A 23,300-nucleotide genomic window follows, 5' to 3' on the forward strand; every position below is an offset into this window, starting at 1 on the left:
GGTGCTTATTCTGTTCCAGGTACTCTTCAAAGTATGTGACCTCTTCACAACCACCCAGTGAGGTGGGTTACAGATGAGGCCCCGGGGAGGTCAAGTCACTGGTTCAGTCACGCAGCCACTGGGGGCCAGGCAGGCTCTAAACGCACACCTTTTGACTTCACAGCCTCACGGCTTCTAAGAGCTTTCTCCTGCTCACAGCTGTGTCTCTACAGCCAGGCATACAGTAGGTGCTCAATCAGTGTTTGTGGACTAATTGCTTTCTCACAGAACTCACAACTCACCATCCTTCTGCCTGGCATGCCCATATCCAGCCTGCAAACTCCTACTCAAACCTCAAAGCCCCATTTATAATGCCTTCTGCTTAGGAAGTCTTTCTGGCATCCCCCTCTAGGTTCCTCTAGTCCTTGTTCTCTTCCACCAGCCCACAGGACTGGAGGTGTCCATGGGGCTGGGGGTGTTCACGTCTGTCTTTTTCTCCCCCAGTATCGCCCCGCACAGGCTAGGTGGGGGTGGAGGGGTAGGGATAAGGATTATTAAGGATATTAGATTTCTCCCACCCATCCGTCTTTTCTTCCTCTCCTCTCTGGCGATGTGAAGGAAACTTCCTGGAGCAGGAAAAGGCTTGTTATTTATTTTATTAGAAAATAGAGTGTTTATTTAAAGAACATTAAAAGGCCAAGGACCTGCATGAGAGTTGGCATGAGCAGGAGTGGATCTCAGGCTCAGCCAGACTGAGCGTTGGGATCCTCTCCATGGAGTCAGGGCCTCAGGGGAGGCCAGGGTGGGGGACCCTCGGGTCTAGCAGGAGGGCAGGGAGCAGTCAGTGAGCACCAGGACGCAGTGCAGAGCTGGGGCCAGTGGTGCTGGTCGGCCTCTGCAGGCTCAGCTCACCAGGTACATCCCTGTGGAGGCAGGGTTGTGAGGGGTGCAGGGGGGGCCCTTGCCCCTACCCTGGGATCCCCCAATCCTCTTCAAAACACCCCTGTAACTCACTGTTCCCACTGCCCCATGGACCCCAGCAGCCCGTTGTGGGGACGGGAGAATGGGGGTGGGGATGGGTTCACCAGAGGGGCTTCTGGCTCCCTGCCTTGGGTTCTTGCAAGGATGCCGGCCAGGGGACACTTCTTTTCTTTTGGCTGCACCCGCGGCATATGGGATCTTAGCTCCCCGACCAGGGATCAAACCCGTGCCCCCTGCAGTGGAAGCTCGGAGTCTTAACCACTGGACCGCCAGGGAAGTCCCATAGGGGACACGTCTTGATCCCTCTCATTGGGGCCCTGACCACCCCTCTCTCCACCTGTGCCCCCCATCTTGGGTCTCCAGGCCCCAACACCCACCTATCCTTTCCGAACACCCCAAATGCCTCTCCCACCCCCGCACCCTGGCAGAAGCAGGGAGTGGGGCTCGGAGCGCGGCCTGGTCTTGGCTCCGGGGATGCGCAGCGGCAGGGCGAGGGCGTACCTGTGGCGAACCTTCTCTTTACCAGCGACATGCGGTAGCCACTCCCCACCAGCTCCAGGTCCACGCCGGACAGAGTGGCCCCCTCGCTGGTGAACTGAGCAGCCACAGGGCTGGGTGTGCTGGGCCCCGAGCATGGCTCCCAGCTGGCAGACAGGCGGCCAGAGCCTGGGGAGGTCTGAGGTCAGCTGTGTCCCGTCCCCGACCCCAGTCCTGCTGTGACCTGGGGCTCCTCCTCAGCCCTGCACCCGAGCCCTTTGATCTGTGGCTCTGTCTGTTCCGTCTGACTTCCTCTTGTGTCCTGCACCCTTTTCCTTTGGCCCCACGGGGCTGTGTGTGGTTTGCAAAGGAATCCTGCCTCAGGGTCTTTGCACCTCTTGTGCCCACCCCTAGGGATGCCCTCTCCTCCAGCTTTGTCAAAGCCCTTTCAAGCTTTCCTTGATGCCTACACTGCCCTGCTCCTAGCACATCCCCAATCCTCCCCTAGTTTGTTTTTAAAATTTTTTTAGCTGTGTCGCGCAGCTTGCGGGATCTTAGTTAACCAATCAGGGATCGAACCTGCGCCCTCGGCAGTGAAAGTGGAGTCCTAACCACTGGACTGCCAGGGAATTCCCTCTCCCCTAGTTGAAATAAGCCTCTCCCATTTGAGACCCCCAAGACCTTGGGCACAACCATAACTCACCCCCTGTCTCGGACACATCCGGAAGCTTCCATAGGAGCCGCTTCTCCTCCAGGTTCCTGGCATCAAGAGAAGCTTGGTCCGGTCTCCACCAGAAAGGACATTGGGAGCCCAGGGTCCCAGCTCAGTTGCCTCTTGGCTACATGACCCGAGAAAGCCGGGTCTCCTTCCTGGCCTCAGTTTTCCCATGTGTGAAATGGGGGTGGGGTATGGAGCAGCTGGTTCCTGAAGGCTCTACAGCCTTGCAGCACTTTTAGATGATGCATTCGGCCCTATTAATTTGGCTTCTTGGTGGCAGGTTCTACCTTTTGTACAAAACAAAGGCAACGTTGTGCAGTGACTAAAAGCCAGGGGCCACGAGTGGGTGGCTGGGTTGAAATCCTGGTGTGACCTAGGTAAGTGACTTAGCCTCTGTGTGCCTCAGCTTCCCCTCCATAAGTGGCGATGATGGTGGCCAACCCCTTGAGGGATTGCTAAAAGCCCCGAGCCTGTCAGTGTGTGCAGAACACATGGAACAAGCCTGACGTGTGGGAAGCTCTCAGTGTCAGACATCATTATTGCTGGTAATATCACCCTTAGCTCCAAGCAAGGTGAGCCCACAGTGAATGGTCAGGCCTAAGATGGACCCTTCAGTTGGCGTATCAGAGGGAGGTCTGCTAGGTTCTGGGGGCACTGCTGAGCTTCCCCAGGCCTCCCACACGCCCTCACCAGGTGGCAGCCGGCTGCAGGCGGACGTTGGTCACAGGCTCCCCTACGGGCAGCAGGATCTGGACATTGGTGAGTGGCGTGGGCACGGCCGTGGCACCAGGCTGGTAGCTGTACTCCACCGAGACCTGAGTGAGGGTCGCCCCGCACTGCCAGTGGGTGCTCAGCTGCAGAGGCACGGACTGGGGACCGGGGCGGGAGAACTAGGGGAAGGGAGAACAGGAGAGAGGACACGGCTTGAGCCGTCCTGTCCTGTCATACCGCGCGCTATTCAGCCACACTGCCCCTGCCATGCCACCCGCCATTCAACCGACCTGACTGCACTGCCTAGGACACCCCAGGGGCTCTTTGTTGATGAGAGGCTGTGTTACAACACGTCTCCAGCAGAGGGCAGAAGAGTGCCCCATTCTAACAAAGTTGGGGACAGGTGCCAGCTGCCAGGTCCTGGGATCCGACCTCTTCTAATCTGCACGATGGAGCCATCTGCACTAGTGGAGGCCAGGCCCCCCTACACTGCCCACCACGTCTACAGCTCACCCCACGCTCATTGCTATCAGCCTCCATTTCTGCCGCCTGCTCACCCTCTCCCCACCCATCATCCCCTCCCTGCCCCCTCTGCCCCGCCCCATCCACCTGGCCCACCTGGTACCGCAGCAGCACTATGTTGTAGTAGGAGGCAGCTGGATTCTGTTCTGCCTGACGCTGCAGGGCTTCAGTCAGAGCTGCCATGTTGAGCCAGAAGTCTTTGGTCTCAGGGTCGCTCTGGGAGGGGTCACTGCAGAGACCGGGAATAATCACCCCAACCCTCGGGAGATGCCGTCCCAAGGGCCTCCAGCATCCCACCTACACCAAGGGCTTCCTAAAGATGCAGATTCCCAGGCTAACCTTGGGACCAGTAAAGCATAACTCCCAGGGAAGGGCGAGGGTGGGAAGCAAAAGACGGAAGGAGAGTGAGTTTCAGAGAGGGAGAGCAGCTTGCCCAGGGTCACACAGCAAATCCCGGGAGGCAGAACAGGAATTCAGAGCCGGGGCGCTCCTGGCCCCCACCAGTCCCTGGAACCCCCTAACTTTTCTCCCCTTCCTCAACAGTACCTGAAGAGCAGGTCAGCATTGGGATGGAAGTGCTCAATGGGGGCCGTGTGCACGAGGCGGAAGCTGAGGACTGGTGGGGGTGGGGTTCCGCTGAACACACGCACGATACCAGCAGGGAAGGTCATGGTCAGCTCCCCAGTTACTCGAGCCAGGCAGCTGGTGGGGGCGGGTGGTGAAGGCACTGGGCATTGGCTCAGGGCTCTGCCTGGCACCTCACGCTCCCCTCTCTCCTAGTTTCACGGTAGCCTGTGGCTCACCAGGTCCCTCAAAATCAGCAAGGCTCTGACCATGGACAGCCTCCCAGCCCGAGCCTCCACCTTTTGTGTCCCTGCCTGGACAGCAATCCAGACACCAGCAAGAATCCACACTGGGCTGAAGGAGACAGGAACACCCCCTTCTCCAGTTCTCTTTTCCCCAGGCCACCAGGAAGCTCAAAGCAAAACATTCAGTTTCGTAACTGTCCTCAGCTTGGGTTTCCGGTCCAATACTCTCCTCCTCTTTGTGGTTTGATCTTAAGGTCTTTTTGGCTGGGCACCGCCCCCAGGTTATCCCTGGTCCCTCAACTCACCCTTAACCTGCCCCCTCCACGGGCCTGGCCTCTGGTCTTGCTCCCTTCAGTTTGACGCCCACAGCAGCCTCAGAGGAGTTCCTCTAAACCGTGGCTACATCAATGCCTAGCCCTGCTCAAACGCCTTCCATGGTTCCTACACCCCTCAGGATGGGTCTGGTTGTTCAGCTCAGTGTTCGAAGCTGTTCCACGGTAAAGCAGATCATGAAACCCACTTGAAAGCTGTCCCTGCCGGAACCTAGATGCACAGCCCCCAGGGAACCCTGTTTGCCTGTCACCATCTGCACTGTGCCCCACCACTGTGTACCTGGGGTTGTGGCCACGGAAGTAGGCGTGGACATACTCAGTGAAGGCAGTGGCCACGGGCAGGGCATCCTGGGAGCCCAGGACCACAGGGCTTGGGCCCCGGGAGACTCCTGGGGGTGGCAGGGAGGGAACGAGGGACAGGCAGAGTGAGCACCGGTCCCAGGCTCCAGAACCCGCCCTCTGCCGACACGGCCTCCATTGTATCACTAAGCCACACACCCGGACCAGAGAAGGTGAAACTGAGGCCCAGAGAGGACCCACGTACCATGTCCTGCCTGGGATGAGAAGCTGGGCCGTTCTGGGATGGTGCTGGGGGCTGAAGAGCCCAGTGGGGAGGGGCTCAGGGAACGAGACTGGAAGGGAAGAAGATAGGCCGGCCTGTGAACACCCTAGCAGCAGTGCCCCAATGCTGACCCTGGAGGCGACCCCCAGCCCGGCTCCTGCCACCCCCCCCTCACCCTACCAGATCCCCGTTGCTGCGCATGAGGGGACAGGATGCTTTCCTGGAGCGAGGTCTCCGGGGTGGGGCTGCCAGGCCCTCCCTGGCTGCAAGGTCAGCAGGTACAGGCATCAAGTCTGGGGAAGGAGCATAAGAACAGACATGGCTGAGCTGCTGCCTGGGCCTCTCCAACCTCCCCAGGGGAGGAACTCAGCCCCAAACTGGGAGTCGGGCTTATAGGAGGAGACACCCTGATGGTTGGGAGTCCTAGGGCTACAGAGAAGGTGCTGGACAGGACTGTAGACACCATCTGCAACCCTGAGTCTCCCAGACACCAGACTGGTGGCTCAATAAGGGGTGAGCTCCCCATCACTGGGGGTATGCAAGCAAGGGCTGGATGCTCAGGAGGCAGGCACTCTACGGGGGAGTGGGGATTTGGCAGAGGCATTTTACCCAACATTTGGCAGTTCCAAGGGTAGTCTCCCACCCTGGCTTGTGTCTGAGTCACACCCTTCTAAATTAACTAATCATGGTGTAACACCTAGGTTCCCCTCGCTCTCTTGCTTCCCTAATGTCCCTGCTTTGCTCCATCTACAAACGCTTACTCGCTCGCCTCCCCTCCTACCTACACCCCAGGCTGTGCCAAGGTTCTCAACAGGGTTGGATCCTTCATGATGCTGGGGCCGCCCTGCATACTGTAGGGTGTTGAACAGCCTCCCTGGCTTCCACCCCTCAGACCTCAGGTATACCTCACCCCCAAGTGGTGACAATCAAGTGACAGTGGTGACATTGCCAAGTGGCCCCTGAGGGGCATAACTGGCCCAGTTGAGAACCTTAGTTCTACAGTAAAGCGCAGGCAACTTTATCTGTCTACACTCATGGTCTACACTCACTCCCCTGAGCCCTCCCTTGAACCAGCTCCAACCAGGCTCTTTCTTTAACCACGGATGGTACCAAGCCCCCCACCCCCCGCCACCCCGTCACCACTGCTGGGGACCTCATGTGGTCACAGCCCACAGTCCCTCTGACTCAGGCCCCCAGGAGCCAACCAGTAGCCAATCCCCTCCTTCCTCCCCCCGCTAGCCCTGCCCCTGCTCCACCCTGGGCGCTCTCTTACCCTCTCCCTGGGCAGCCTTCCATCCCACTTCAGCTTGATGATGTCTTCATGCAGCTGTCCACAGGGTGCTCCAGCCTGGCCTCCCCCACCCACCTGACACCTAAAGGCCCAGCCTTGACATGCCCCCACCCCAGCTTCTTCCGCCCCGTCTTCCCTGCTCTTTCTGCCCTTCCCTCTCCTTTCAGCTGCCCTCAGGCCCTCTGGGTCCCGTGACTGTCTGCTGGCCTGCTCCCCACTGTTACCCCATCACCGCTTACCTGGACTCACCTCCCTGGTCTCTGGCTCTCATCCTTGCCTACCAAGCGGCCAGAGAGCCTGCAATCCGAGCAGGTCCCACCCCTTCTTCGCTCACAGCCCTCCCTCCTGTGGCTCTGACCCTGCTAGGGGTAAAACTCACATTTCTCCCTGGGACCACCAGCCCCCACCTGATCCCCTCTCCCTGCCGACATCTCCCCCTCCACCCCCTCCTTCTCCCTGTCATCAGTCTGTTCCATCCACCCTGGCCTCCTAACTGTTCCTCAAAGGGTCTTGCCTGTTTCCACCCCAGGACCTTTGCACAGGCTGTGCCCTCTGCTGGGAATGCCCTTCCCCCCATGTCCATATGGCTGCGTCCTCACCTCCATCAAATCCCAGCTCAGATGTTCCCTCCTCAGGGAGGCCCTACCCTTCTGAGTCCTCACCAGGCACCTGCCACCTCCTGCCTTGTTAAATATCCATATCACTATTGTCCCTGCAAGGGTGAGGGTTTCTGCCTGCCTGGGTCCCGGCTGTGTCCCCAGCACCCTGTTCAGACCCTGGCCACATTAGGTGCTCAATCCTCCCCCAGGACTCAGATAACTCTCAGATTAGGGGTGGAGGAACTCACCTCCTCCAGCCACAGCCTCCACCCCCCAGGGACCCGGGGATGGTGCAAGGGGCTGTGGTGAGTCTGATGGCAGCATGGGCTGCGTCCCCCTCGACTCTGGGGGCGGCACCCTACAGGTAGGTGGGCTCTGTGGGGTGCCCGGGCGGGGAACCCAGGAATCCGGGGAGGGGCCGGGTGCCGCGTGGGACGGTGAGTCCAGGCCGGAGTCCTCCACGTTCTCGGGCGACGAGGAAGAGAAAGGCGAGGGGCTGGAGGTGAAGCCGAGACTGCTAGAGCCTGGGGGAGGGAAGGGGGCAGCCAGCTCCAGACCCCACTCACACGGAGTCCCTTCCATCCTCCCGCAGGCCACGCCCATGTTGAGGAAGGTCCGCCCCCATTCGATGTCTCCCCCATCCCCCCTCCACCCCAGGCCACGCTCTCTGGCTACTTTCACCTCCACTGATGCCTGCCTATACATTGTCATCCTCACTCCCACGAAGGCCACACCTTCTCGCCGGCTCCGCCCACTCGTGCCATGGCCTCGCCCACCCTCACTTTGACCCACAAAGGACCGCCACGTCCTCCCTCCGGCCTGGCCCACGGTCCTGACTACCGGAGCCTCCTATCCTTGCAGTGGCCCCACCCTTCCTCCTGCTGGCCGCCCACGTCCCCGAAGCCCCACCCCCATCACCTGTGAAATCTTCATGGTCAAAGGCGGACTCTAAGGGAGGCCCAAAGAGGTTCCTGGAAACCTGCTCATCCGATTGCAGCTTCTCTGCACAGCTGGGGACAGGGAATGGACAAGAGGGGTGTTTCCATGCCTCCTCCCACTTCAGGACCTTTGTACTTGCTGTTCTTGGTCTTGAGCTCTGTCCCCCAGATCTCCCTACAGCCCCCTCCTGCTCCTCTTCAGGGCTCAGCTCAAAGTCCTCCCCACCTCCCCTGCTACCCCTCCACCACGGCCCCAACTAAAGTCACCCACTCCTATTCTCCATCACATTGCCTGCTTTAGTTTCTTCACAGCACTTGGAAGCATCGAATATGCTCTAACTTATTTACTGTTTTAAAAATCTGAGCCTCTAGAATGTGACCCTGAGGAGGACCTGTCTTGGTCATTTATCTCCAGAACCCAGAATAGCACAAGTACACATAAGGTGCTCAATAAATGTTCATCAAGTGAATGACTAAGTGGTCCCTCAAAAATGGCACGCCCTTAACTCCCTGCCAGGATAAGAGAAGGGGAGTCAGAGACATGGGGAGGCAGCAGGGGAGGAGAGGCAGGGACGGCCCTCACCTGCCCACTCATGTGGGCCCAATGCCCCACCTCCCATGGAACCCACCTGCCAGCCCTTGGGGCAGATCGAGGCCTCTGTAGTTTCCCAGCAGTGTCCCCTGCAAGAGATGTACCTCCTTGAGCCTTTCTGTCGCCAGGCCTGCACTGCTTCCCACTCCACACACCAAGGAGACCAAGGTTTGGAGCTGTCTAGTCAGCTGCCCAAGGTGACCAGCAAATCAGGCAGAGAGGGGTTCGAACCTGAGCCAACTTGTCTCCAGCTTTTGGCTTCTTTCCCAGCCCCAGCGATCCCTTCTGGCTCTCATTTAATTCTCATAATGACCCCATTTTATAAAAGGAGATCAGAGTGGGTAAGCAGTCTGCCCCAAGTTACAGAGCAGAGCTGGAATTCAAACCCACACCCACACTCCAGGCCCAGTCTCCCTTCCACGTGCTCCTCGTCAAACTGAAGACCCCTTAACAGGCTACTCACGTGAAGAATGGCGTTTCATGGTGCCCTGTGGACAAAGGGGTGGCATCAGGTCGGTGGCATCCAGCCAGCCCCACCTGCCCCACACACAGCACCTCCCCACGCCTCACCCCGGGGCCAGGAGGGAGGATAAGGCTGCCAGCTGTGGCCCTGAGCTGTGCTGCGGCTGCCTCGGGGCTGCAGGCTGGGGCCCGGGCCGGGGCGGGTTTGATGTGCACATAGAATTTGCGGGGCTCCTCATCATCGAAATCGGAGTCGCTGGACGAGAAGCGGGAGGGCTCCGCTGTGCGTGCACTGCAGTCAAGGGGCCAAGCGGATTCCAACACCGGGTTTCCCTCCAGTCAGCCCTCAAATCCATCTCTTCCTGCTCACATCCCTTCGAGGCGCTGCATAATTCCATCTCTCACCACTTGCCACCCTTGCCTCGACACCATGTATTTGCCATTCTCCTCCCCCTACAAGCCTTCATACAAGCATGCCCTGTCCTAACTAGTAAACTCCTATTCAGCTGCTAAACCCCAACACCGGTGACCCTCTCCTCCAGGAAGTCCCCTTGGCTCCCCCTCTGGGGTAACCAAGCTCCCCCCTCTCCCTCTTGTTCAGCCCTGACCCCGCAGGGTGAGTGTCTGCATTTGAATCTGCTTGGTTCACAACTGGAGGCTCCCCTCAGGATGTACACAGAGAGGGTTGCTAATGGTGGGTGGATCACTGTGGACAGAGCTTTGTCCTTGCTGTGCCAACAACTGCCCCCAGAAGGCGCCAGGAGGATATTGTTCTGGGACACATCAGGCCGGACAGTGAAACCTTCTTCATCCACCTCTGGACATGTCTGGGGGGACAAGCGGTGAGTTAGTTTTTCTGGTACCAAACCTCCCATCTCACCCTGCCATGCCCCACCTCCACCTCTGGGCTCTGACTCAGACCAAGAAACAACCCCAATGGCAATAATGATCTTCTCGCAGTTTGTGGGCAGGTTCTTGGAGGAACAGAACATGCCGCAACCTGTCCTGAGGGGCAAATTGAGGCTAAGAGGGGACATCGGTCCCTCCCACGTGGTCCATGGGAGTTTGCAGCCATGGTGGGATTTGAACTTGGTCCCTAAGCTGTGCTACCTCTTGCCCCTTGAGCTCCAGGCTTGGCTTCCAGGCCTGGGTGGGGGGCCAAGGTGGGATGGACCCCTCCCACTTGCAGCCCGGCCTGGCCCCTCCCATGGCACTCACCCCTGAATCGGGCTCCAGGGAATCTCTGGGAATGCAGAAGGAGGTGTCAGTGTCAGCTCCCCCACCTCCTCTGGCCCTCCCCTCCGCCCCCAACACCGGACATGGAACCTGGGGCCAGCCCCTGGGCTGCTATGTTGTCCCAAACTAGCCCTGCAGGTGGTGGGAACTTGGGGCCTGCTTGGGGCCAGGGCGGTGAATTTGGAGTTAGCTGAGCATGGGGTGTTCTCAGTCAACTTGGAAGGGGAGGAACCCTGGAATTAGTCTGAATGTAGGGCTTACCTTGGCAGGGAAATAATGGGGCTAGCCTTGGCAAAGAAAAGAATCCTGGGCTAGCCTGGGCAAGGGTAATCCTGGGCTAGCCAGGGAGACCATGGTCATAGGGAAGAATGTGATACTAGTCTGGGCAGGGAGACTCTTGGCTCGTCTTAACAAAGCAAGAATTCCCAGGCTAGATTAGGTGGGGAAACAGTAAGGCCAGCCTTGACAAAGGGAGAAATCCTGGGCCAGCCGGGGCAGGGGGAACAGGCAGGCTCTGGTCTAGTCTTGGCAAAAGGAGAATTCTGGACTAGCTTGGGCAGCGGTAATATTGAGCCAGTCTGGGACAGAGGAGCTCCTGGCCTAGCCTGGGTAGAGGGACTCCTGGGCTAGCCTGGAATACGATTCTCCTCGGCTACCCTAAGCAGGGGCCTTCTGGGATACCCTGGGCAGGGGGAGGGATCTTGGGTTAGCCTGGGCCAGGGCTGGGATGGGGGGCTTCCTCACACAGCTGCAGGTGGCTCCCGCTCCCGCCGGCTCAGTCCTGGGAGGCGAAAGGCCTTGGCTCCCCGCAAACGTTTCATTGCTGAGGACAGATGAGGGGGGTGCAGCTGAGCCTTGGGGGGGTTGCCCTTCCCATTCAGATCTGCCTCCCTCATCCCTGTGGTCCAGCCTGGGCATCCAGGCCCAGACGTACTTGCCTTCCTGCAGGGCAGCCGCACTGTACGCCTCAAAGTCCAAAGGCCCTGAGACAGAAAAGATTGAGAAACTCAGCTGGGCAGGGAGACTGGGCCTGGCAAGGGTAGCAGTATACCTTTGGCCACACAATGGCACCTGGATTTGAGCTCAAGACCAGTCAGGGTCCAGGGCCTGAGCCAAGATGCTGAACCAGCCCCAGAGATGGTCATGAGTGGGATGGGCCAAGTGTTCTGGTCCTGCCTTGGATGGTCGCCACCTTGGGATGGACTGGAGGGGGCACTGCCTGAGTTATTTCTTCTACTTCCAGCATTTCTGGGTGGAACTTGGGTAGTTCAGGGGATGGACCATAAGTCTGTGAGGTGGGCTGAGCCTCAGGTGCCAGGATGATGACCTGGGACTCTCTCTCAAGGGTGATGGGGAGCCACAGAGGTTATATGAGCAGGAGCAGGGCATGACAAACCTGGAGCCAGTGAAGGGCAAGAGTGGGGGCCCACACAAGGAGAGGTGGCCTGAGCTGGTGCTGAGCTATAGAGACAGAAGGGAGAAAAGACAGACCCTAGTGGTTGACTAGAGCTAGGGATGTAAACTGCGTAGCAGCATCTACTGAGTGCCTACTATGTGCCAGGTACACACTTTGCCTTTTATCTGCATCAAATTACTGAACATTCACAACACCATTAGGTGGGGGTTATTATCATGCCCACTTTACAGATGAGGAAACTGAGACTCAGAGAAGGCAAGACAGACGTCCAAGGTCACACAATGAGCGACAAAGAAAAGACACAAACCCAGATGTGACCCCCAAAACTTTTGCTCTCAATTCTTCCTCGACTCTGTATCTGGACAGTTTCAAATTGGTCTTTTGCTCAACAACCCTCAATGGCTCCCTTGGGCCCTCAGGGGAAAGTCTGAAAGGCTGAGCTTGGCATTCAAGGCCCCTCTGGTATCCAGTTGTAAGAGATTTACACATAAGATCAGGCAGCAGATCCTCTTCCTCTGTGGGCTGCTGAGTTAGATTTCTCATCAGCCCATTTTCCTGATGAGGAAAACGAAGCCCAGAGAGGTTCATTCTCTCCCCTCTTGAGTCCTGTTCCTTCCCTACAGCTCCACAGCCCAACCCCCACAGATGCCCAGACTCACCAGGCTTCTCCTGGCCTGTGCCCTTGCTCTCTGCAAACTTCTTCAGCAGCATCTCCACGCTGATGTTTTCTATGTTCTGCTTAAACTCCTCATGTACCTGGGCCAGGCAGACGGAGTGTGTAATCAGGCAGGGCCAAGGCCCTCTTGCCCAGAACCCCAGCTTCATTCCCCACCCCTGGTCCCACTCACCTGCCCAATCTGCACATGGGTGTCCTCCACTGAGTGAGCATAAGAGCCCAGCAGTGCCTTCATTTGCCGCAGGTGGGTCTCCTCCATGGCTTGGAAGTGCTGAGGCAGGAGGGAAGGGGCAAATGGGAAGGTGGGGCCACAAGGAGTGGCTATGTGACCCAGCCTGACCAATCAGAATGTTCCAATCCCCTGGCCTCAGTGATTGGTTTGGGGAAGAGCTCTGGGACTTTTGCTGGAACCATGGAAAAAAACACTTTCATACCCTGAGTCAATGTGTTGGTGGATGCATGTGGGGGCTGCTGGTGGCTACTTTGCTACACACACACACACACGCACACACACACACACACACATCCGGGAGGGCATGTCTGCCTGGGAGTAAAGCCCTCAGGGAGAAAAACAGACTTGAGAAGCAGAGAGGCACAACTTCCTGCCAATGCCATTTGAGCACCTGGATCCAGCCATACCTGAAGCTCTGCCCCCTGAACTTTTCAGTTCCCTGAGCCTATACGTCTCCTTGTCAGTCTGAATGAAGATTTCTATCACTTGCAACTTTCTATCACTGCAAAATCAGAAAAAAAAATCTGATTCTTAATCCTGAGATCTCAATCTGCTTTTCAAACATTTGGGTAGACAGAGACCCAGAGAGGCGCAATGCCTTGCCAAAGGTTGCAGAGCTGGTGAGAGATGGAGGCTGGACCAGGAATCCAGGCTTTTCAGCTACCATGACATGTCAGGAGACTCTTGGCTTCTAAACCCTACACTGTCTTTCTTTAAAAACCTCATCAGTGATAATAAAAATAATAATAGTAATACTTCATAGAGTGGTTTCTATGCACCTGGTACTAGTCTGAAAACTTCACATATGGGGACTCATTTAATCTTCACAACAATTCTATGAGGCAGGTACTATTACTGCCCCGATTTTACAGGTGGGGAAACTAAGGCACAAAACTGATTTGGTTTTTGAAATAATAATAACAGTAACAATAGCTAACTGGCTCTAGAATTCTACGGCTTTAAGCCTGTGATTCTAAGGCTTCCGGAGTCGAGGGTTTGGAAGGTTCTGGACTTCTGGGGCCCAGAGCATCCTGGGCCCAGGAATGTGTAGGTCTCCAAGGTACAGATGCATGGTTCTTACCAGAGCTGAGTCCAGCATCTTCTGCTCGAAGTCGGCACGGGCTGAGTTGTACTTCTCCACTGAGCGCCGCAGGCTCTCTGCTGCCTTCTTGGTCTTGGTCTCTGCCTAGGAGGCACGGGGAGGGGACGGGGTTGAGAGGGTGACACTCAGGGCACTTCCCCCAGCCCCATCCCCCAGCACGCAGACTCCTTGGGGTGCCCAGCATGTATGTGGTTCATGCAGGTTCAATGACCATCGCTCTGTGATATGTTTTCACTCTCCCAGAAGGCAGCTCCGTCACCCCTCGGCAAACTCCTCTGACCTGTGTGGGCCAGCGGTGGCTGGGGACCTGCAGCTGTGTGCCCACCTTGTCCATCTCCTTCTGGCTGGTGCTCTCCCTCCGCAGCCGCTCCTGGTCCATGCAACGGTTCAGGTAGTTCTCGCGGGACTTGGGCAGGAGCTGGCTGACGCCTGCAAGGACCTGCACAGCGTCCAGGGTGCCCACCGCTTCCTCTTTGCACTGTGGGGGCGGAGAAGAGCATGCGGGCCACCTGAAGCCCCCTGCTGGGGTGCAGGACCTGAGCAGACCCCAGGTGAATGCCGTGAAATTCCCAGCTTCCCAAACTCTGTGGGATTCCAGGTCCTAGAGAATACTTTTTCTGAGTATTCTATGAATTGCAAAAATTTTAACTCTTTAAATAGGTAATATTTACACATAATTCACATTTCAGAAAGTTTTAAGGGATGAGTTCAGGTAAAAACCTCCCATTATTACCATGATACTTCTCCAGAAATAACTGGCACATGGACCATCACATGTGCCCATTTTTTATGACAAATGGCAACAGTCCATACTGTTAAACTCACTGCTTTTTCCACTTAATAATTCACTCCCAAGATTGTTCCATGTCAGCCTGTAGAAAACTTCCTTGTTCCTCAATTTTTTAAAAACTGTGGTAAAATACATATAACATAAAAGCTGCCATCGTAACCATTTTTAACTGTACAGTATGAAGTACTACCAACTCCCTTTTTTAACAGGGGTTAAAAACCACAGACTCAAGACTTCCCTGGCAGTCCAGCGGTCAAGACTCCGCACTTCCACCGCAGGGAGCGCAGGTTCGATCACTGGTCAGGGAACTAGGATCCCGAATGCCGCAAGGTACGGCCAGAAAACAAAACAAAACAAACAAACAAAACCCCTTGCAGATTCTAGGGATCTGTAAATGCAAAGCCTTTATGACTCTAGAATTATAAGCTTCGAATATTTTGGGATCCCGAGAGTCTAAGGTCTGGCTCTTCCAGGGTCTAGAAATGTCAAATAACAAGATCTGTAGCTCCTGATGCTCTAGATCAGGGGTCATTTTCACACAGCACAGAATATTCTTCTTTTGATTTTTTTTTTCAACCACTTAAAAATGGAAAAACTATTCTTAGCTCAAGGGCTGCACAAAAACAGGTGGTGGGCTGGATGTGGCCCGCGGGCCGTAGTTTGCAGATCCCTACTCTTGAATTTTGAGACTGAAATTCACCAATGCTCAGGTCTGTGAGATTCTGAGTTTGATGTCGTGGAATTAACAGAAGTCTCAGAGGCACACACCAGGGGCTGGAGGTTCCAAGGCCCCAGAAGTCCTGGGATCCTGGGAGCCGCTGGCATCCCCCATCCACCAGCCTTGCGGTACCCACAGCACACACCTTCTTGTGTGCCTTAAGCTGTTCCTCGCTGTAGCGGAGCACGTCCTTGATGAGGTCCTGCAGCTTCCGTGTCAGCTCCAGGTGGCAGAGCGCCAGCTTGTCTGAGGAGACTCGGAAGACCTCCCAGAGTGGGGCGAAGGTCCTGGAAACAGGTGGGGTCACACATCCCGGGCCCAGCAGGCCCAACCCCCCAGGGACCCCTCATACAGCATGGCTGGCATTGGCTCAGGCATCTAACGTGTGCCGGGCCCTGCTAAGCATGAACACGTATGAATTCATTTAACCCCCACTGCAGTTGTGTGAGGTGGGCCTGTGGCAGATGGGGACACTGAGGCATGGGAGGCTCCATAACTCACCCAAGGGCCCTCAGCAAATGAATATCAGAGCTGGAATTTAAACCCAGGCCCAGGCCCCGCAGTCCTCTGTCTGGACTCCAGGCCCCGCCTGATACTCACAGGCTGCTGAGACTCAACCTGCCCAAATCAAGTTTGTGGGGCTTTCCCAGCTCGACAGAAGACCCCTCTGGCCTCCCCACTGCCTTCGCTCTCTGCTGCCGCCATTTCGGCCCCCGCCAGAACCTTTGCCCCACAGGAGCCACAGGGAACTTTGCAATGCCAACGGAACCACATCACATCCTGGTTTAAAAGTCACCTGTGTGTTGGGGCCCTGTGGCCCCTTCCCTCTATTTCTCCCCTACTTCATCTCCACTCTGTCCAGGCCCTGCAGCCATGCCAGCCTCTTTGCTCTTCCTTGAACACGTACGGTGCGTTGCTGCCTCAGGGCCTTTGCACTAGCTGAGCCACCTGCCTGGGTCTCTGTCCTGCAGACACCCCCATGGCTGATTCCTTCGCATTATTGAGGTCTTGGCTCCAGAGATAGTGTCCAGCCTCTAATGCTCCTATTTTGTTCTCTTCCTAGCACTTTTCTCCCTGGGAAAGGACTTTGTGCGTGTTTGTGGTTAACAACCGTCTCGTCACACATCCCAGATGTACACCTATGAACAGGGCATGAAGGTGACTGGAGGCTTTATCTTTCTTGATTGCCCCGGGCCCCCTGGTGCCTTGAACAGTGCCTGGCACACAGTATGTGCTCAGTAAATATCCAGTGAATGAATGAATGAACTAGTGAATGAATGAACTATATTCCTCTGTCCAATGAGCCCCATAAGCAGGGGGATGACTCCCTGTTCCACATATCACAAGCACGAAGAGATGTCCACCCAAGGGCAGGCTCCTGTTGCCCCCCAGCGCCCCACACCCTTGGCCACTCCTGTCCCACCCAGAGCCCACTCACCCCACCGAGGTCCCGTTGCTGGCCAGCTTGGAAAGTTTTGCCATTGCCTTCGAGTAGGTCTCCTCGATGGTGGCCCTGGGTAGGAGGACAAGGCAAGGATGGGGAAGGTTCTGAGCACACTTGGGAAAGGCCTCACACCCCTGGGCCTCAGTTTCCCCATCTCAAACATCTGAGCAGTGGCTCTCCAGGAGAATGATACAGTCCCCTGACAGGGGGAGGTGTTCTGGAAATTCATGGGAGAGGTTTTTATCCTTAAGTAAAACATCAGTAGTAGTAGCAGCAGTAGCAACAGCAGATAAAAAAATTTGTAAGCACATAATATAAATGTTTTATATGCTTTGTCTCATTTAATTGCAGAAGACAAACTCATATTTCCTTTTTCCCTCTAGACAGACACTGCTAAATGCCTACCTAATATCCACTCACATTTTCATCCTAATAGAACCTCAGTTTTGTTTGGGGTAGCAGTGTGCCCAGTTAAAACCAGTTACCCATTGGGATATTTTCTGATAGAGGCACCCATGGGGTAGCATAAGCAACAGTGGATGGACCCAGGGTCTGAAGGCCCATAAAATAAAGAGTGGCCCCTGTCCTGTATGGCTGCGACAGGTCCCACGTGACAGCCACAAAGAGAAAAACCTGGTTAATAATCCTTTGGACTTTCTGCCCAGATTTAACGGGCGTTCAGCTGCTGAGAAGCTGGGGAGCAGAGGCTGCCTTGCAATTTGAGTTTAATATGTTTTCTCAGACGTCGGAGCATTGACATGCTGAGATGTAGATTATTTCATCATACATGATTTTTCTTTTATCATACTCAGGGCCCGAGACTGAGTTTTCAAAATTCTCCTTGTAAGTAGGTCGTATTAGCGTCTCTTCAGGGGGAGGCGTTAGAACCTGGTGATTGTCATTTAAGATGGGGCATGTGGCTGATAGTATTGAGAACCGTTGGTTTGGAGGGTCTTCAAGCCCATTTGGTTCCTGGAGACCCCAGGGGCCTGGATCCTTTCTGGAAGGGTGTGGTGTGGTGGGAGGATGGAGTGGGCAAGGGAAAAGGGGGCACCAGGGTTGGGGCACAAGATGAGCATGGCTGCGTGGACTGTGGGACATGGCCAGGGGGTGGGTGGGGCTTGGGGACCTCACCTCTCCCGGATGAAGTCTGCCAGCTCCTTGGTGGAGATGGGCCCCTGCTTCACGCTGTGGTACAGGACCTCAAAGCCATGGTTCTTCTCTCCCTGCAGGGAATGGGGGTGGAGATTGAGAAAGGGGATGGAGAGGACATCAAGGTTACCTAGCAACAGGGGCTGGGCTGAGGAGCTAACCAGAAGAAGTCCATCCTTTGGTTGTAGGGATTTGTTCAGGCCTGAGCCAATCAGCCTGTTGCATTTCCCCCTGGTCACAAGGATTGGTTCATGGGCCTTAATTTGGTCCAGTCAGAAAGAAGCCTGGGTGAATTCCCTGGCGGTCCAGTGGTTAGGACTCTGCACTTCCACTTCAGGGAGCCTGGGTTCCAACCCTGGTCAAGGAACTAAGATCCCACAAGCCACGAGGCGTGACAAATAAATAAATAAATAAATAAACAAAATTTTAAAATAAATAGAATAAAAATTAAAAAAAAGAAAGAATCCTGGGAGTTTTCTCCCATAGTTGAGGGAGAGACATTCTCATTCACTGGTTGTCTCTCTCTGTCACTATCTTTCTGTCTTTGCGTGTGTGTGTGTATCTCTGCCTCTGTTTGTTCCTTTCTCTATCAGTCTCTTCCCCTGTTTTTCTCTCTACCTTTCCATAAATGATTATGTGGTCACAGGAGATACTGGCAACCAAGCGGAAACCATGAACTTTGGAAAGAAGCTGAACCTGAGAGGGTCTGAATAAAAAGTGTTGAGTAGAGTTGCTGGATCAAACCAACCCTGAAAGCCACACTACTGCACAACTTTTCAATTTTATGAACTAATATGACCCCTGTTGCTTAAGTCACTGTAGTTGTGTTTTCTGTTCTCTTCAACATGAAAACTCCCTCTCTGAGAACCCCACAAAGCAGGATGCAGGTCTGACACCTCTCTCAGGACCCAGCAATATCCAGTACAGGGTGGGGCACAGAAAGGGCATTTCAGTTTGTTGAATAGATGGACAAAAGTTATTTTGCTCTTACCTGGGACTGGTGGGAACAGAGCCTCTACCCTGGTGCCTGCTGATGCCTTGCACCAAACCTCTTTCCTCCTAGTTCTGGGGTCACCATGGTGGGAGAGGCCAGGGCTGTGCTGTGTGATCCAGACCAGTCACTGTCTCTCTCTGAACCTGTAGTGGCTCCTCATTAAGATGGGGGCAGGGAGTCACCTACCTCTCATATGGGAATGAAGTAAATACCAAGATGATCCACATCACGGTCCCCTAAAGCCCCAAAGGCAACCCTAGTTTTTGCTAATTCATGGTATTACTTAGTTATCATTTTGCTTTAAGGTTGCTCTTGTTTCTTCTCCAAATATATTGATTTAAAAGGGCAACGCTTACCACTATTCTCTTTTTTCTTTTTTTTTTTAAATTTTTTCTTATTTTTAGGCCACACCACATGACATGTGGGATCTTAGCTCCCCGACCAGGGATCGAATCCATGCCCCCTGCAGTGGAAGTGCGGAGCCTTAACCACTGGACTGTCAGGGAAGTCCCTACCACTATTCTAAGTGGAAAGCCAGGACCCCTTGCCATAATGAAGGGGACGGGAAAAAATGAGGCAACAACTATGTTTTAATGCCAGCCAGATTCTGTCACACGTGAAAGGCAACATGTCTGAACACTGAGCTGTCAGTTAAAAAGGGTGATCAGCTGGGGTCGGAGGGAAGTAGAGATATTTTAGCACCAAATGGGGCCTTGTAATTAGACTGAAAGAGGAAGCTCATGGAGGGATCCAATGTTTTTTTTTTTTTTAAATTATTTAATTAATTAATTATTTATTTATTTCTATTTATGGTTGTGTTGGGTCTTCGTTTCTGTGCGAGGGCTTTCTCTAGTTGTGTCAAGTGGGGGCCACTCTTCATCGCGGTGCGCGGGCCTCTCACTATTGCGGCCTCTCTTGTTGTGGAGCACAGGCTCCGGACGCGCAGGCTCAGTAATTGTGGCTCACGGGCCTAGTTGCTCCGCGGCATGTGGGATCTTCCCAGACCAGGGCTCGAACCCGTGTCCCCTGCATTGGCAGGCAGATTCTCAACGACTGCACCACCAGGGAAGCCCCAATGTTATTTAATTCCCAACACAAATCACTAAAGTGATCCCTTTGGGAGCACTTCACAGACCCTCTGGAAATGATGGTTTCCTCCATCCTCCTCCAACCTGAGGGGTTCACCCTCCCAGTTACCTGGAAGCTTGAAGGATAAAGCCAGAAGTCACCACCAGATAATCCCTCTTGCTGTGCAAATGGAAAAATGGAGGCCAAGACTGGGGAAGACCCAGGACAGCCTCTTGGCCTCGCCAGCAAATAGCAAATGGTGCAGACATGCTGCTCTTTCCCACCACGGTATCTTTGCTGGGGCTGTTACTGTCACCTGGCTCACTAGCCTGCAACTTTTTCGACCCATCCAAATTCTTCCACCTCTCAAGGATCACTGACAGGCCCTCCTCCTTCAGGAACATTCTTAGACTCTCCTCAGACCCCCACTTCCCTAAACATTCAGTGTTGATCCCTCCAGCTCCCCAGGAATATATTTTCTCTCTTCTCATGTCTAGAATTATACTTCTTTTTTTTTTTTTTTTAAATTTACTTTTATCTTTGGCCTCGGCTTACGGGATCTTAGTTCCCTGACCAGAGACTGAACCTGCACCCTTGGCAGTGAAAGCACGCAGTCCTAACTACTGGACCGCCAGGGAATTCCCTAGAATCGTACTTTCAAGGCTCAAGTGTCAAATCCTCCTTTTACGCACTGGGTCACTCTGAGCCAGTGACTTCACCTCTCTGGGTCTCAGTTTCCTCATCTGACAAATGGGGACAATGACAGCACTCACCTCCCAAAGGTCTTGGTGAGATGAGGCTGGTACAAGACACAGGGCCTCCTGCACAGTGCTGAGGGCTCAGCAAACAGCCCCAGCAGGCCCCCGCCCACCCTGCCCAGGGGATCCTCGGGTGAGGCTGCACCAGGCACCGCCGCCCAGGCCAGCATCTGGAGCTGACTCACAGCCAACTGCTGGCCCGTTTCCCAGACCTGGCAAAGCCCCCAGCAGTGTCTGGCTCCCTCGGGCTGGGCTGGCAGCCGAGGGTCCTGGGAGGGGCTGTCTCGGGCCTGTGTCTTCTTTCAGAACCTCTGGCCTCCAATCTTGCTCCCACGCCAGCCCCAGAGAGATCTTTCTAATACAGCTTGATCACGTCCCTCTCCTGCTCACACTTCCCCCGTGGCTCCCCAGTGCCGTCCATGCCTCCAGACCTGACTTGGTCCAACAAGACCGGGGCATCCCTGTCTGGCTTGATTTCTCCTGACTGGAGCCTCCTTCAGGCCAGTCAGGGCCCCAGCGCCACCCAGCAAAGAGTCACCAATACTAACAATAGATTAAAAAAGAAACATTAATTAAAAGAAACAGACATTCCAGGGGTACTACCTTAGTCCTGGGGAAGCAGGAGTTTCATCCCTCTTTCCCAGATGCAGAGACTGAGGCTTTGAGATGCAAAGCCACCTGCCCAAGAGCTCCCAGAAGAGCCCAATTCAAATCCCAAACTCAAAGATCTTATCCACTGTGTACCAGGCTATCTTTGGAAGGAGGAGTTGGGGGTGGCTTCTATTTTCTCTTTGCTGGTCTGAATTTTCTGCAGCGAACTTGCATGCCTCATACAATGAAAAAGAATTTAAAAGAAATGTAGGTGCCGCATTCCATTAAGAGAAATTTAAAATAAATGTAGGTGCCGCTGTCAGGTTTCCAATACTTGGGCGACCACCGATCCTCAAACAGGTCAACCCCCTTACACAGATCGCCACTAGGGCCTCAGAGACTGGCAGCCCTTTGATGGGGTCACACAGCCATTCAGAGGCAAATCCAAGGACTCTGACCCTTGGGAAGGAGGTGGAGGTCCGTCCCCCCGGCCCCCCACCCCCGCAATTGGCAAGGGGATGCGGCCCCTTTAAGAAAGCAAGTGCTAGTAAGAGGAGCCCCAGCTGGGGAGGGAGAAAGGCATGTTGCCATGGGCAACCAGTTGCCTAGCAACTGGGCTTCCTCTGCAAGCTCTGGGCCTGAAACTGAGGAAGGGGCTTTCTGCCCTGGTCCTTCCCTGATTCTCCTGTTCACATATCCTCTGTGGCTCCCCATTAGCCTAGCTCTGCGGGCGGAGTCCTTGTGCCCTCAACTGGCCACCCAGTGTCACACCTCTGGATTTCTGCCCAGGCTGTTCCCCCTGCCCAGAATGCTCCCCCTGCCCAGAATGCCTTTCTGACATCCTGGAAAATCAGCCTTCAAAGCCCATGGCAAACACAGCTCTGTGTCCTTGCTCCTCCTCTGGGCATACCCAAGGCTGGGTTCAGCCCTGACCCTACAGGGCTGGGTGTATCTTACTGGCTCTGTGTCCCCCAAACTGGGGGCTTCTCAGGGTCAGGGCTTGGATGGAATCTCTTGGGGGCTCCAGCATCTCCCAGAGTTGGCTGGGTGTGGGGTGGTGGTGACAGGGAGGGAGGGAGGGAGTGAATGAATAAAAACAAGTCTGTCTCACTTGGCTCCTTGCGTCACAGTATGTGGTCCCCAGCCTGGAGGGCAGACAGGTGAGGGGGTCCCTAGGGGTCAAGTGAAGAAAACCCCCCAACTCTCCAGGATGGGGAAGATGTGGAAATTCCCTGGCTGGAATGATCCTGGATACTGAAAGTTCAGTCTGGCCCTGGGTTTGAGCCCTGACTCTGCACTTTCTCACTGGGCAACCTCAGGTGAGAGATTCCTACTCTGGGCCTCAGTCTCCCTGTTCAACCTGTGACTTGCCCAAGATGATAAGGCCTATGACGTCTGGGGGTATAGATTCAAACCCAGCCTGACTTTTCCCACTTTAACTTCTACCCCCTGCAGACCCTCCATCTGCCCAAGACTCTGCCCATAAGCCCCCAGGTCCCTCCATCTCCATAAAAGCCCCCACAGCCCTTCCAGGAGCCCCCACCAAAGTAACAGCGGATCTTACTTACCCAAAAATACTCCCCAAAATACGACATCCTGATGGCCTCTATGGAGACCCCCGAAGGCTCCTGTCTGGTGCCTATCTGAAGAGAGAGGCAAGTTTGAGCTGTAGTCATAGCCAGCTCAGGCCTGAGGAAGGGAAATTCCAACTGCTCTCCTTGTGGAGGAGGGAGAAAGAGGATGGAGAAGGAACCAAAAACCCCAAGGCTGGGAGTATGCCAGGGCCCCTGAAATGATACAGCTCTGGGCATGGTCTTCAAGTAGCTCCCAGCCTAGGGGGACAGAGCTGGATACAGACGCCCAAGCCCTGTGGGGTCAGACTAAATGAAGAGATAAGGGCTAGGGGAGCCTAGACTAGAGGAAGGGGCATAGGGGTTGGGGTTTTTAAGCATGAATGGGAGTTCACGGTCAGGGATGGGTAGAAAAGCTCTAGGCCATTTCACAGATGGAAAAACTGAGACCTTCCCAGAGGGGAAGCTACTTGCCAAGGTCACACAGCCAGGAAATGACAGTGGATTTGCACTCGGGCCAGCTGAGTCCCAACTTGAGCACTCAGCCCCACGCTGGTCAGCTCCTGTAGGAAGAGGGT

The 23,300-nt window shown here is 54.9% G+C and overlaps 1 protein-coding gene across 10 annotated transcripts; it reads right to left on the reverse strand.

Moving 5' to 3' along the window:
• Positions 1–820: 820 nt before the first annotated feature.
• On the reverse strand, positions 821–22,789 carry FCHO1 (FCH and mu domain containing endocytic adaptor 1). 10 transcript variants are annotated; one of them, XM_068534739.1, is made up of 26 exons: positions 22,720–22,789; positions 17,723–17,814; positions 16,583–16,657; positions 15,290–15,431; positions 13,962–14,075; positions 13,616–13,720; positions 12,475–12,573; positions 12,286–12,382; positions 11,148–11,192; positions 10,954–11,032; positions 10,192–10,216; positions 9,743–9,800; positions 9,082–9,260; positions 8,975–8,999; positions 8,549–8,600; positions 7,900–7,991; positions 7,230–7,505; positions 5,272–5,384; positions 5,074–5,161; positions 4,810–4,918; positions 3,935–4,090; positions 3,485–3,617; positions 2,846–3,045; positions 2,141–2,196; positions 1,462–1,626; positions 883–902 (listed from the first exon to the last, which is right to left on the reverse strand). In XM_068534739.1, exons 1-26 carry the CDS (start codon positions 22,744–22,746, stop codon positions 883–885), a joined length of 2,622 nt encoding a protein of 873 aa, XP_068390840.1. In that variant the 5' UTR covers positions 22,747–22,789. The 10 variants fall into 10 exon arrangements, with proteins under 10 accessions (XP_068390844.1, XP_068390848.1, XP_068390840.1 ...); XM_068534742.1 differs by having other exon boundaries at positions 7,230–7,391; positions 7,903–7,991; positions 13,962–14,114; XM_068534740.1 differs by having other exon boundaries at positions 2,846–3,024; positions 13,962–14,114.
• Positions 22,790–23,300: the final 511 nt, after the last annotated feature.

The sequence above is a fragment of the Eschrichtius robustus genome, chromosome 2 (assembly GCF_028021215.1).
Source record: "Eschrichtius robustus isolate mEscRob2 chromosome 2, mEscRob2.pri, whole genome shotgun sequence".
Lineage (NCBI taxonomy): Eukaryota > Metazoa > Chordata > Mammalia > Artiodactyla > Eschrichtiidae > Eschrichtius > Eschrichtius robustus.